General features: G+C 39.5%; 2 protein-coding genes across 4 annotated transcripts in view; one reads left to right on the forward strand and one right to left on the reverse strand.

The window, feature by feature from the left end:
• Window positions 1–6,398, forward strand: part of CRIM1 (cysteine rich transmembrane BMP regulator 1) — a 205,040-nt gene extending 198,642 nt beyond the window's left edge. For both annotated transcript variants that reach the window (XM_020910060.2, XM_070476803.1), the window contains 2 exons: window positions 2,390–2,577; window positions 3,935–6,398. In XM_020910060.2, coding sequence (XP_020765719.2) covers window positions 2,390–2,577; window positions 3,935–4,111 — 365 coding nt within the window. In that variant the 3' untranslated portion in view covers window positions 4,112–6,398. The remainder of the gene's footprint in view (window positions 1–2,389; window positions 2,578–3,934) is intronic.
• A 1,202-nt stretch (window positions 6,399–7,600) lies between these two features.
• The window catches only part of FEZ2 (fasciculation and elongation protein zeta 2), a 43,996-nt gene continuing 36,874 nt past the window's right edge, over window positions 7,601–14,722 (reverse strand). For both annotated transcript variants that reach the window (XM_020910061.2, XM_020910062.2), the window contains 3 exons: window positions 14,275–14,350; window positions 11,419–11,484; window positions 7,601–8,555 (listed from right to left, as the gene is read on the reverse strand). In XM_020910061.2, the coding sequence (XP_020765720.2) occupies window positions 8,539–8,555; window positions 11,419–11,484; window positions 14,275–14,350 (159 nt within the window). In that variant the 3' untranslated portion in view covers window positions 7,601–8,538. The remainder of the gene's footprint in view (window positions 8,556–11,418; window positions 11,485–14,274; window positions 14,351–14,722) is intronic.

Raw genomic sequence — 14,722 nt, forward strand, 5'->3', positions numbered from 1 at the left:
TTTCTTTTTTTTTAATTTTCAAAACTTCTTTTGAGTAACGTATTAAATCACATGTCCAAGTAATCTCAAACAACCAGTCCAGGAAAGACCTGCTTGGCTGTAACATATTTAACAGCCTGGGATGATGAAGTAAGTCTGCAGATAAAATGCCTCTTTTCCGGCCCCACAAGCTCAGAGACTTAGTGATGATGGAAAGAAATATGTTCCTGGTCATAAAAGCTTGGTATCTGGAATTTCTAAGCCATCTCTCAAATGTATGTATGTGAATAAACTTTGTAAGCAAAGTAGTAATAAATTATTCACCTATCCCTGTGGATCCTCTATCAAGCATTTATGCATTAAGATTACCCTCTACCTACAGGTAGTTTTCACTCTGTGGGAGTTCAATTTATTACTGATATGTTGATTTTCCCACTCATCAGGCTTTTCCATGCTTTTTTTTCTTGCTCTGTCCTTTTAGTTGTGTGCAATAGAGATGTTATTCTGCCTCTCAGCAGCTAAGTGGCAAAGCAGGGCCAAGTTCCTGTCAATCTTAACCTTCTATCTAGAAGTAGGCCTCTTGATCAAAATAGTGTAAGCTTGCTCTTAGCCGTGACTCAGTACTGCCTCCTGTCTACTCCAAGGACATTTTCAAAATCATTGTTAAGACAGTTTTTGTTATTTCTTTTGGAAGAAATTAATTCATTGCTTGAGAGATTAATGGTCCCTTACTTTAGATGTTTGTGTAAGTGTCATGCTTGGATCAAGCCAGATGACCAGAGAGCCAAATTCCTGGACCCATGTTTTGGCTCCTTATGTGACTGCTGACTGAATGGCGCTTTCCCATTATGTGCACGGTCACTCAGTCAGTAAATATCAGTGCCTGCTCGGCGCCACATACTGCTCTGGGTGCTGAGTTTTGGCCACAAGAATAGCCCTTATTTATTATGTTGAGGACTCTGAATTACATAGTAGTTGTGTTTGTTATAAAGACCCTTAGGAGAAATCTCTTGTGTTGGTACCAAGGAAATCCATGCTTCTCCTAAGCAGTTGCTTTATTTTCATCTTAAAGACAATGTGAATCTTATTGATGATGCTTGTTTCCATTTTTGCTTTGGCTGCTAGAAAGCCTAAAGCTAAATTTTATGGCCTGCTTTTAGGCCGTAAAACAATTTAAAGACTAAAATTTTTTTTTTTAACTGATCTCAATTGAAGCTTCATTTTTCTTTCCCCAAGCCTCAATTTACTTTATAATCTTCTTATATGTCATATATTCCTAAAAACACTTCCAATATCATTTATATTGTGGGAAGTTAAACATTCATTCTTCATTGTATATTTGCACCCTGAATTCATCAATAGAGTATTTTATCTTCTTTGCATTTTTTTTTTTTTTGATGCTGGTAAATACATTTGCTTTTTTTCCACCTTCTATGAAGTAAAGTATTACCATCTATGGTGGCTAAAATGACTAGGAAGGGCCCCTTCTTTCCATCCCCCCACAAACACATACAAGTATATTAATAAAAATCTGAGTTTTAAATTAAAGACAGTATTAACATCACAGAGCTGTGCTGCTTCATGAGCTGAGTCTTCAAAACAGTTCAAAGTCAGGTCTTTTTCATTGTACGTGTTCTGCAACTTTCACTAACCTGGTCTTTCACTAACCTGATCCTGACTACAGAGGTTTACTTGAAACAAAATAAGGACATTTTCAGAGTGCTCCTGATTGCTGTATATTTACCTTTGTTAAAGAATGGTGATTTAAAAGAACAAAAAGACCCATCATTTATAAGGGCAAAATTAAATGTCCCTTATACAGGAAAATGATCTAACAGGCCCAATGAATTTTCATTAAGTTTATGAAAAGTAAGGCATTTTTGCTCAGAGCTCAGTAAACTGAAATATCAACCAACAGACCAAGCTTTTGATCCTGGCTTGGTTTTTACAAGTGCACTACTAATTAGTCTTATCTATTACACTATTAAGTAGAAGCATGTACTTTGTCCTCACCTCCTGTTTGCTGGTATAAATTAGCAGGGAGGAAAGCTGATGTTTCTGTTTCAGAATCTTAGGAGGACCATAAAGGTTAACATTAATCAAAATATTTTTTAGTCATTTTTAAAGTCTACATAAGAATCTTATTTTCTTGACTAGCTAGAATCAGCATCATCCTGTCCAGTTATTAAACCTTCTCACTCTAATATTTCCTTTTTTACATCCATCCTAAGAGCTCTGCCCTTTCATAAGAGCTCTTTGGATCCACATTAGACTTTAATCATGTTTTAGCCTTAAAGTACTGGGAAGCAATAAAACCAATCCACTGATCTCTATTTGTAGGGTAATTAAGATAATCCTTAAAAATTCTGGTTTAGGTAATAAATGCTTTAATTTTTTTTCTTTCTCCTAGACATGGGTCACCCCCAGATAGATTACAGAGATAATACCAGGCTGAACTCAGAAGATGCTTCAGTGGATTCCATTGCCTCGGTTGTGGTTCCTATAGTAATAGGCCTCTCTATCATAATAGCATTCCTGTTCATCAATCAGAAGAAACAGTGGATACCACTGCTTTGCTGGTATCGAACACCAACTAAGGTATTGTCCTGACAAAGTTTCAGCCTCTTCAATCAAACTAGGAAAGCCTCCATGCTTGTATTTCCTTAATTGCTGGATATCTGCTCTACCAGCTGAATTTCACTCTGCTCTTCATGGCCTCAAACGTGCATCAGGCTGTAGTGATCAGAGTCATAGTACTTGGCCTGGGGCTAGATCAGCCACTGAATGAATTCTCCTTTTTCATTGGTCCAGTTACCTGAATTTAAAGTTTTCAAATAGGAATCAATCCAGGGGTATTTGTTTAAGTCATTGTTGTTTATATTAGAAATTAAAACTTTATCACTTGGTATTTCTCAGTCATCTATCAACATAGAATTGGGAGAGGAAAAAAAAAATCACAAGGGTAGAAGATAACAGTCAAAAGAGGGAAAGAGGAGAGCTGAAAGCTCATGAAGATGTATAGAAGTCCAAAGGACAGGGAAACATGTCAAAGGCAAGCAGAGAGGAGAAGGGCAGCAACCGACGGAGAGATCGTGTGAAATAATACCAGACAGGGTGGAGAAAGGCAGATTTCATATTGCAGAAAGAACATGTATTTGCTGTCAATACAAAGGGCTTCAATCTGCCTGTTTTAAAAAGTAGGAAGTAATTCATTTACTCAAGAATTGAAAACAGCCATTTTATCATCCAGATAACCCTTTCACAAAATTTATCAGATGGAATCGCCTGCCTCTGATTTTCTCTGACAAGTATGTGAATTGCCTCTGGGCTGGGCTTGTGCTGGGTAGGGACACAGGCGTGTAGAGGACAGTCCCCACCTGCAGAGCTGGGGAAAGCCTGTGGCTGGAGACAGAGAGACCGGCCCAAACCGCGATGCTCATTCTACAGCCTCAGTGATTCGAAATGGTCCATTTATCTTAACAGCTGCCGACCTGGTACCTTCCATTCATCCTTCAACTCTCTTTAAGAACTGATCTGTACTTCACGTATTTGAAAATAATTATGTCACTTCAGTATTTTCTCAGTTCTTTTATCTCCCCCTTGTTTGACATCATTTATTGGCATTTTATCTTTAAACACGGTTATATAGTATAGTTAGTAGGAAGGACTTCCCCAGCAGTTCAGTGGTTAAAGTTCTCTGTTTCCACTACAGGAGGCACAGGTTCGATCCCTGATCAGGGAACTAATAAGATCCCGTGTGCCATGCAGTGTGGCCCCCCACCCCCCAAAAAAGTGTAGTTGGCTCCAGAGCAGGCTGTTAGCCCATGTAGTCCGCTCGTCCATGTGCTGCAACACCGTTACCTCACTCGAATGAGGCCTAGATAACTGCTGATTCGAGATACATAAAGCAGCTAATTCTTTATGGTTTTCTTTCCCCCCTCCTCCTATGAAATAGCCTTCCTCTTTAAATAATCAGCTGGTATCTGTGGACTGCAAGAAAGGAACCCGGGTCCAGGTGGACGGTTCCCAGAGAATGCTGAGAATCGCAGAACCAGACGCGCGATTCAGTGGCTTCTACAGCATGCAGAAACAGAACCACCTCCAGGCAGACAATTTCTACCAAACGGTGTGAAGACAGGCGGCGCCAGCGAGGTTCGGAAAGACAGAAAAACGACTCAGTCTGCTTTTAAAAAAGTAAACTCGAATTCGTGCACTTGCTTAGTGGATTGTATTGGATTGTGACTTGATGTACAGCGCTGAGGAATTCCTGGGCTGGGCTCTGTCGGCAGCGGCATGCAGAGCAAGCATTCCCACTCCTCCTCAAGATCACTGACCAAGTGGTGTCTTAGAACCAAAGGTTTCAAAGTTGCTAAGACGTATTTGCTTGTAATATAGCTGTAGAGAAACTTGGGGGCGGGGACAGTGAGTTTGGTTGGGGAGAATGGGTGGGAGGGGGGTGGTGGAGGAAAGACACAGTTGGTCAGCTCGGCTCTGGGAGAAGGCCAGTCCAGTGGCCCAGAGGATGTCTTTTCCTGTTGCTCGGAAGACTGCACTGGTCGCTGCCAAGCTCAGGCCTGAGCGAGCAGGAAACCAGGCCCTGCAATCCTTCTGCCTGTAACCTCCTTAGACTACAGACAAGAGCACCAGACCCTTTTGATAGCCATCCCAGGCCTCAAGCCACACGCTTCTTTTCTATAGTCACAGCTGCAGTAGGCGGTGAGGAAGCAGGAGACATGGGGTAGCCACGTTTCTCTAAAGCGGGTGATTAAGGATCTACACAGTTATACTTTTTGCTGCTTTCTGTTTTCTTCCGAGCCAACCAGCCAGTTCCCAGCAGAGTCAGCAGAGGATCAGGACCCGAGTCGTTTCTCGATGTGAGCACTGGAGTTTTCTGGTGGCCACGTGGCAGGAAGGAGGAGAGGGTGAGGTCACCAGGCATTTATTTCCAGGGCTACACTTCCTTCTTGTTGTCGCTTTCTTCTGTTCTGTTGTTGGTTGTTCATAGTTTTCATTGAAGCTCTAGCTTAAAAAGAAACTTTTTTTAAAAAAAAAAAAAGACTGTTTGGGGATATTTTTTTTTCCTTATTATATACTGAATCTACAAAATAGAAACTACTTCATTTTAATTGTATATTATTCAAGCACCTTGGTTGAAGCTCAAAAAAAAAATTATGCCTCTTTAAACTCTAGCAATTATAGGAATATTTATGTAACTCTTATGCTTCAGAAAAACAAAAGTATTTGTGTGCGTGTGTATATAATATATATGTGCATATATATTTATACACATACAATTTTATGTTTTCCTGTTGAATGTATTTTTATGAGATTTTAACCAGAACAAAAACAAACAGGCATTCCATCACAAATTTTTGATTAACACAAAATCTCATTCTACCTGCAGTTTAATTGGGAAGAGAAATGTGTGTGTGTGAGTGTGAATGTATGTGTGTGTATGCACACGCCTTGAGCAGTCAGCCCCATACCTGCCATGGAGAAGGTATTCCTTTATTAAATTCTTCCTCATTTGGATTTGCTTTCAGTTTTCAATTCGCTCACTGGCCAGAAACATCGATGGCAGTTTTAGCTGCATCACTAATCAGCTCCTGGATTTTTTTTTTTTCTTTCAAACAACTGTTTGAAACAACTACTGGAATATTGTCCATAATAAGCTGGAAGTTTGTCGTAGTTTGCCTCAGATGTAACTGACTGTATACTATAGTGTTAAACTTTTCAAACAGCTCTTAGCACTTTTATACTAATTACCCATTTGTTGCATTGATTTTTTTTCTTTTAAAAATGCTTGTTGTGAAAGACACAGATACCCAGTATGCTTAATGTGAAAAGAAAACGTGTTCTGTTTTGTAAAGGAACTTTCAAGTATTGTTGTAAATACTTGGACAGAGGTTGCTGAACTTTAAAAAAAATTAATTTATTATTATAATGACCTAATTTATTAATCTGAAGATTAACCATTTCTTTTGTCTTAGAATATCAAAAAAAAAAAGGAAAAGAAAAAGGTGTTCTAGCTGTTTGCATCAAAGAAAAAAAAAGATTTATTATCAAGGGGCAATATTTTTATCTATCTCCAAAATAAATTTGTTAATGATATGCTACCAAAATAGATTTACATCAGCCTGATTAGTATAAATTTTTGTTGACAATTAACCATTCCTGGCATAAAAAGTCTATCAAAAAATTGTAAATGCTTGCTTTTTGTTTTTTTCAATCATGGCCATATTATGAAAATACTAACAGGATATAGGACAAGGTGTAAATTTTTTTTATTATTATTTTAAAGATTTGATTTATCCTGAGTGCTGTATCTATTACTCTTTTACTTTGGTTCCTGTTGTGCTCTGTAAAAGAAAAATATAATTTCCTGAAGAATAAAATAGATATATGGCACTTGGAGTGCAGTATAGTTCTACAGTTTGTTTTCTTCAAAAAACAAGGCTGTAAGAGGATTACCTGCAACTTGATTCTTGGCAACAAATAAACACTTTGAATCCAAATCACATGATGTCGCTTTCAGAAAGATTCTGTCTGCGATGTGAAAGATGACTCATCCTTTTATTTTAAGGTTGACAGTTCCGTTAATTTCCAGCATCACAGACAGCCCCAGCGCTTTGCTCAGAAGGCAGGCCTTTCCCAAGGAATCCTTGTGAGACAAAAAAGGGGCCTCTGCCACCCCAATGCCCACCGCAGGTGTACAGCCCAGAGAGGCTGCTGTGAGGGAAATTTAAAATCTACCTGGTTGTCAGTCACCAAATATGCCCAGCTCATCTTTAGTGTCATTCATCATGTGTAGCAAAAGGGCTGCAGTGGGAAACCCTAGGGTTTACGCTGAAGAATAATGAGGTTACCAAGCAAAATCAGGGAACCCTCATTAAAAAGGGACTTTGAGTTGATCAGAAAAAAATAGCATTTTTTTCATACAGTTCAGATGCATCAACTTAAAAAGGAACTATAAACAGACTACTGTTGAGTGGCTTCAGAAGACAACTCTTTTGCTCTTTAGTATGCCCTCTTGTATAAGACAATTTTTACAAATTCAGATTAGCTTCAATTAATATTCTTATATTGGTAAGACTCTTCATCAATTCAAGAGCATGGGACAAATTGTTCACATATTCACTATCAAGACATGAATAAAACAAGGAACCATCTCCACTTCCACGTGTCCTAGAGAAGGGCTGAAATGCAATGCTGGCATCAAACTCCAAACTGACCTGCTGCCGTCTTCATGTCCCAGTTACTGAGCAGAGTGAGGAACACTGTGGGCTCCAGACACTCAACAGATGTTTTAAGTGGGACCTGAAAAGTCTGCTGGCTAATTAGACTCTACTTACATTCATGTTGGTGATGGGAAGAGGCTGTCGGGAATGTTTCACAGACCCAGGAAAAGACGAGACTTCTGACATTCCACAGTAGCTTATCGCTATCTGAAAAAATGCTCCTCTCCCCCCCCCCCCCCGCCCCCACTTAGCATGAGGCTAATCAAGATTTCACCAGCTCATGCTCTGTAATAAGACAGTGTGTGGAATAGCAAGGGGAGGAATCCAGCATGGTTAAGAGAAGAAAAATTAAAAAAAAAAAAAAAAAGCTCTCAAACATATGCTACTTTTTTTCCAACATTTATTAAATAGAATTGACTTGATTGGAACTGGCAAAGGTGTTTCATGACTAGGGATGGATCCATGAGTAGCTGTTCCTAGAATTAGTGTTTCAGGAAAACACAGGCATGAATACAATACAATAATAACAGGGAACGGGCACTGCTGCAGCATATGGTTTAAGCACCTTAAAAGATACCAATTCCTTTTAAGGACACTTCTTCACAGACATGGGAAATGAAACATGGAAACCTCTAAAGTTAAACAATACAAGATTCTGAAAGTGAATGTCATCTTAATGGTTAAAACTTGAACAATGGTGAGACACAGCAAGCCCTAAAATCGACCATCTCCAGGTGTTTTGATTTTGACAAAGTATTAAGCCAAGATAATGTACATTCTGGTTTCCCTTCTTCCAAAAACCCCAAGTTTCAGTCTCTCTGGACAATACTGGTAGGTAATGTTTATACTGACAGTTCTCTTATTTAAAAAAAAAATCAGTGTTGGTACTTGCCATCACCAAAGAACAGCTATAGTATAAATCTCTCAATGCTTTAATCTAGTTCTTGAGTGAGTGCAGTTTAGATCTAGAAAGCCGTAGAAATGCAGACGTACTGTCTGTTAATGAAGAATATAGCTGCATGTGCTCAGTGAACGTCACTCCCCCTTAACAGAGTTGCAGAAGAGTTCATGATTTTTAGTATTTAACCAAAAAAAAAAAAAAAACAACTCTAGAATTCAAAATAGTGCCATGGTTCTCTCAGTTCAAGATACAAAGAATTAGAGAAGGCATGATCTAGTAATACTGAATCACAAACCCAAGTTCAAGTGTCCTGAGTTTCCAATAGCAGGAAGGTAATAGTAGCCAGCTTTCAGAATAATGCTATAGGAATTGTAGCTTGTTGCCCACGAAGGATAAAGCTGTTCCTGAAGTGATGCTGCCCTATGTAGGACACAGAACTAGAGGAAGAAAAAAAAATTTGAATAGAAATGCATATTTTGTATACATTTACATAAGATGTGTATATATATATATTTATATATGCATTTTATATACATTCTATATGTATATTAAAAATGCCATTAAACAATGAAAACTATAATACGGATCTATAGTAGCATTTTTTTTAAAGGTATCAAAGGCTATACCCAACATCCAAAAGTTTTCTCAAGACACACTGGGTGTCTTGAAATGAGATGCCAAGAGGCCATGTCTCTCAGGGTGCCACTTAGAGACACAAACCCGCAACAGCCTTGCTGAAGGCTTGTAACACGGCAGACGGCTCACTGGTGAAGTCAAAGAAGGAAGCAACTTTCTGCACACCACTTTCTTCCTATCTTGGATCAGCATAGTGGCAGCCAGAGCTACACTAGCCTTTGGTACAAAGTTGAGCGCTGGGATAGAGCAGGCTGCAGTGGAGCGATTAAGCAGTGGTGGGAAAGAGAAGCTTAGTAGCCCATACAGCATCCACCCCATCTTGGGTCAAATGAGGCCACTTTTCTACCTTCTTTCACTTTTCACCTTCGCATTGAAATTAAGGCAGTATATGTAGGCAGCCGGGCTTCCCAGGTGGCTATGGGTAGAGAACCCACCTGCCAATGCAGGGGACATAAGAGACGTGGGTTTGACCCCTGGGTCGGGAAGATCCCCTGGAGGAGGGCATGACAACCCACTCCAGTACTCTTGCCTGGAGAATCCCCGTGGACAGAGGAGCCTGGTGGGCTACAGTCCATGGGGTCGCGAAGAGTCAGACACAACCAAGCAACTAACGCACGCATGCACGCACATGCACACACACAACCCATAGTCACCAGCGTTAAAAACAAGGAGAAAGTCACGCCAAGAAAGGGGATGAAGAGTCTGCCCTTAGACACACCAAGCGACTAACACACACAAACACACACACACGCAACCCATAGTCACCGGCGTTAAAAACAAGGAGAAAGTCGCACCAAGAAAGGGGATGAAGAGTTCTCCCTTGAACAATACCCCCTTCCCAGGTAGTGTTCTACTGATCCCCAAGGAACAGAAATCACTGAGTGGCTGTGGATTTCCAGAATGGGTGGAAAAGAGCAGTTTGAATCGCCTTCTCTCCTCACCTTCCCAAGCATGTGCGCACCTCTGAGTGTGTTACCCTCCCCTCTTCATTTTCTTGGACTATAGAGTCACTCCTTAGTCTGAACCCCAGCTGCTTTTCCACCCAGTCCCTACAATACAAAGCCAAGACCAGACCACAGCACATGCACACAGGCAGCTTGTCAGCGGCTGGCACCGTTTACCTAGAAGTGGGCTGGCAGGTGGGGCGGGCAACTGGGTCACCGGGACAGGGGGCAGTGGGGCGGAGGGGACGCTTGAGGCAGGGTCACAGTTACACTCCTGGGTTTTCAGGGGAAAAAGTAAAAATCACTTCCCCCCAGAGCACTCTGCTCTCTGGGTCACACAATTCTCCCATGAAGTCTGATGATAAAAGAGCTCGAGAGTGTTTGGGAAGCTCGCTCTATCCCTGGCTCTTAAGGCAGTACCCCAGTAATCCATGCCAATTGAAACTTAAGACATGTTCTTTATGTGCATCTCATTCCTGATTCATGTCTATAAAGAACAAACCTCAGAACAATCCAGCTTTCATACCAGTGCTAGCACAACACAAAAGCAAACAGAGATGTCAGGTTTTTGTTTTCAGAAAGTTGAGAATGTACAGGAAGAGACAGCCCTCCATCAGAAAACACGGCTTATTTAAAAAAAAACGATCAAGTCAATTTAGTCTTTCCTAACCACTCCCCTCCCTGTTAACCCTTTCGTGGCCAGCTCCATGTCTGACCTTACAGGTGATACTATGTACTATTCACTTCATGCTAGTTCCTCCTGTATCAAGCTATGATTGAGGAATAGCCCCATCTGAGTTCCTGAACGTCTCACAAATCCCAAACTTCTGTTCAGTTAGCAACTCCTGATGGAGAAGAGTGAGAACCCAAAGAACAGTGTGGCCAGAGGAGAGGACTGCTCTCCAACTTGGACCAAGCACTACAGGATGCATCCTATGATGCCCTGAAAATCTGCTACCTGAAAAACTGGTACTTTCAAAGAAATAATTTCATTTAAAAGTATTAGCTTTGCCTGTAATTAAGTAAGATCTTCAGTCCCTCTATTATCCAAATTTTGTTCTTTCCTCAGCAAAGCAGGTGATGTCATTAAAGTCTCAAACAATCTTCTTTGCCTCATCACTGTTCCCATCCTGTGTGATCCTGATCTTGCTCCTAAGATCTACGGCTCATTCTTCACTGCCCTGGCTCTGTGTACATCCATTCTTTTTCTCTTTCTCCCTACCTTCCCTGTCCCTTACCCAGTCCCATCCATAGTCCCTTTGAGATGGTTAACTGATCTGAATGTTCCTGCTTTCATCTGTCCTTCTCCTTCTATTGTCCCCAAGATGGCAGAGGCCACCTTTCTCAAATCCTCCCAGTGTCAAGACCCAAGACACATAATTATGGCAATATCTCCATAATATTTCCTCCACTGCCTTCCTCGATGTTTATAATTTAGCTGTGAAAATTATTTCCAGCCCAGGACCTCAAATAAAAACTAAATTGTATATAACCATGCTTTATTATGTTGGGAGCATAAGTAAGTTACATATCTATCCTCATGCTGCAAAATACAATAAAGAAAAGTTGTACATTTAGAAGTTACTTTTTAATCTATTAGCAAGATGATGCGTTTATTGACTAATCAAAACTTCCCAACTACTGCACATACACTATTCTAAAACTTACCTTTTTACCCCAATACAAAATAAAAAGCTTAAAAAAAAAAAAAAAAACTCACCTTTTAGTATATAGTCTGTTAACAAGCTTGGAACTTTTTCACTATCCTCTTTCATGGCACGAAGAACTGTAAAATAAAAGAAGAAGGAAAACAATGATTTCAAATTCAGACAATCTCTATCATTCTAGCTTTAGTCTTAGTTACAGAGTATAAACAATTCGTGCAAATTGATTATCTTCTGGATGAAAGACTACAACTGCAAATGGACAAGAATCTATTCCAGCTGAATAAGTCTTCACTCAGGTGAGAATATTAAGCTACCTGAGAGCTATTTCCTTGATTTAAAATTTCTAAACAGTGAGGCAGGAAAGAGGAACTGGGTTTATTACACAGAGGCTCAGTTTTGTCTTCATAAATACTGGCAAGCAAGTTACCAAAATGTGTGCTTCTATGAGCTCTGGGAAGGAGAACCTCAGTGCTGAGGTCTCATGAGCTGGAGAAACTCTTAGAAAAATGGAAGAGCTAGCTGCAGTCTCCCAGGAGAATTATCTGTCAGCCTTCTCAGAAACTTAAAAGAAAAGAATAAAATGAAGAACAGACTTCCATAAAGCCAGCACCCTGCCAGGCTGCCTGCTCCTTAAAATGGCAGAGGGACCTGAGTGAGTCAGCCTCATTCTAAAGAGAATCTTTGACAATTTGATCACTAAGCAAAGACAGAAGACACAGATACTATTATAGTGGTTAAAAAACATCTAGACCACCTGGGTTCAGATAAACCCACAAAGAATACTGCCCTTTCACAGCTGACTGCCAACTCAAACTCTCTGGAGCATCCTCACTGTTCTCCCCCAGATGTATGTCAAGACAGCCTAGTTTAAAGCCTGACTCAGCCACTTCTAGCAGTGGGACTGTGATCAAGTGACTTAACCATCCAGTTCCTCATCTGTGAAGTGAGAAAAATAATTAGACTTGTCTCACAGGGTTATCGTGAGTATGAAGTTACCAATTTAGACGTGAAGGACTTCAAGTAGCGTCTGGCACATAATACACACTGTGTAGGCATTACCATCATAACTAACAATGCTCTAATTCTTATTACAACTATTGTTGCACCTCCAATAGCTTTTATGAGGAAGGCTACATATCTAAACCCTGACTGTCTCCACAGAGCTTCCCCTACAGTGTATCTACAGGTAGGAATGGCAGAGGCTCAGATTCTCCCCAAAATTTTCAAGAGACAAACTCTTTTAAACTTTCATAGTAAAGGTCATCCTTATATCTACTATCTTGATATAGTATATAGTATATTAACTTGGATACTCATTCACACACTGTACATACGCTCGCTTACCCCAAATTCCAAGTTGTGTCAGTCTACAAAGACATCGTCTAAGACTCTGTGCCTAGGGCATTTTGATGTGGGAATTATGAGGACTTTGGTTTGGCCAAGTATGTGCTTGTTCTTGATCTGAGAAGCTAAGATTTCTCAGTAGGTCCTGGCTTCTAGGCAGTATTTCTGTTCCCTTCTTAGAGAAATACTTATGCTCAGTATTTCTGTTTTCAATCATATTTTAGATTTGTTTTCAGCTCTACATAAGATCACACACCAAAAGCCAGCATTATTAAAAAGCACAGTGGACTGGGAATTACAAGAGGTGGCTCTGTAATTAGCCACTCTCTTGGTGGAAGCACAGAGTCTTAACCACTGGACCACCAGGGAGCCCCTCTATGTGGCCTTGGACACTCATAACTTCCTCCTGAAACATAGAGGACTGGCCGCCCACCTGATCTGTGAATTCTTTTAGACAGACTGGCATCACATAACCTTCAAATGTTTTAAAGTTTTGTTCAAAGGAAAGAATATGTCAATCCTAAAATTCCAATAAAAAATTAATTCTTAAAAAAAAAAAAAGCTTCCAGTTAGCAGGCAGGTTGCTTGCAAATAACACACTTCTTTCCTCAAGCTCCCTTTACCTATGCCTCCAAAGCCCCAAGTGCCAAAATCCACATCATCATTAATAACCACTCATGTGATGTTCTCTCATATGGCTCCCTCTTTAATACAGTTACTGCAAACATTTATGATTAGAAAGAACCTAATAGATGAGCAAATTCAATCCTTTCAAGAAAAACAAAGCCAAGTGATTGACCTGTACCAAATTATACATACATTAATCTATTTACCATGAGATAAATAGAGCAAATATGTTAATCCTAATTTTTCACTGTGACCAACAGAAATGCCTGTAAATAACAGGGACAGAACCAGAATTTAGGGCTCATTTAAAACTATTATAGACACACATTATATTGAATGTCTCAAGTCTAACAAATTATTTTAAAATGCAAGCCCACTGAAGGTGGAATATTCTTGTCTGCTTTGTTCACTGAAGTATCTCAAGTGCCCAGAACAGCGTGGCCCAGGGTAGGCCTTCAATAAATGCTTGCTTAGTGAATAAGTACTTAAAATATTTATATCAATTTATTTTCTGCCTGTAACTACATACCTTCATCTCTGCATTCCTAAGAAAGGAGTGTTTTAGGCTGCACTTCTAAGTCTTTCCTACTGAGATACTGACAGTCATATTAATATAAGATCCATGAAGCACTTATTTTACTGAATATTCTTAAATATACAATAGGTGATGGAAAATTAAGTTCCATTTTTTCCCCAAAAAGGTCAGCTTGTAAATGTTTCAAAAGGTAAGAAAAACAGGGAAAATACAAATCAGCTCTACAGTGAGAGTTGGATTTGATGTCACAGCCATTTATGTTTTCCTTCTCGAGAATGAATGATGAGATCCATCATATGCTACCCTAAATTGACAAAATAAAACAACAGCAGCAACAATTAAAATAAGTGTTCAGAATCAGCAAAAGTAAATAAGGTAACAGTTTAATTTCATCTTTGCTTACTTTTTGTTAATATCTGAAGATCTTCAACAGATGGCGGTCCATTTTTTTTCTCATAAGGAATGACTGTTGTCAAGTACTGCCAAGTTAAAAAAAAAAAAAAGTCACTTGAATCTGCATTCCCTTCTCTGTAAAAATGTGATATAGTTACTAGAAGGTTTGTTTTATAACATGAAACATGAGCCACTTTAACAATGAACACAGGTATCTTACTATCTCAGCCAGAGCTCATTTTTTTTGCCCACCTCTATTTCATACAAGCCCATTGTTTACATAAATATTGACTTTTTCTCCTTTCAGTTACTGAAAATTTCACAGAAGGACGTGTAGGAGGGTGATCTGCCCAATTTGTTCATTGTTAAAGTTAAGTCTTATCTAACATTCTCCTTGCATATTTCAACACACTTTTGAAATGGTAATTTAAACGCAAATACATAACCATTCTGCATAA

This window comes from Odocoileus virginianus, chromosome 2 (genome assembly GCF_023699985.2).
Source record: "Odocoileus virginianus isolate 20LAN1187 ecotype Illinois chromosome 2, Ovbor_1.2, whole genome shotgun sequence".
NCBI lineage: Eukaryota > Metazoa > Chordata > Mammalia > Artiodactyla > Cervidae > Odocoileus > Odocoileus virginianus.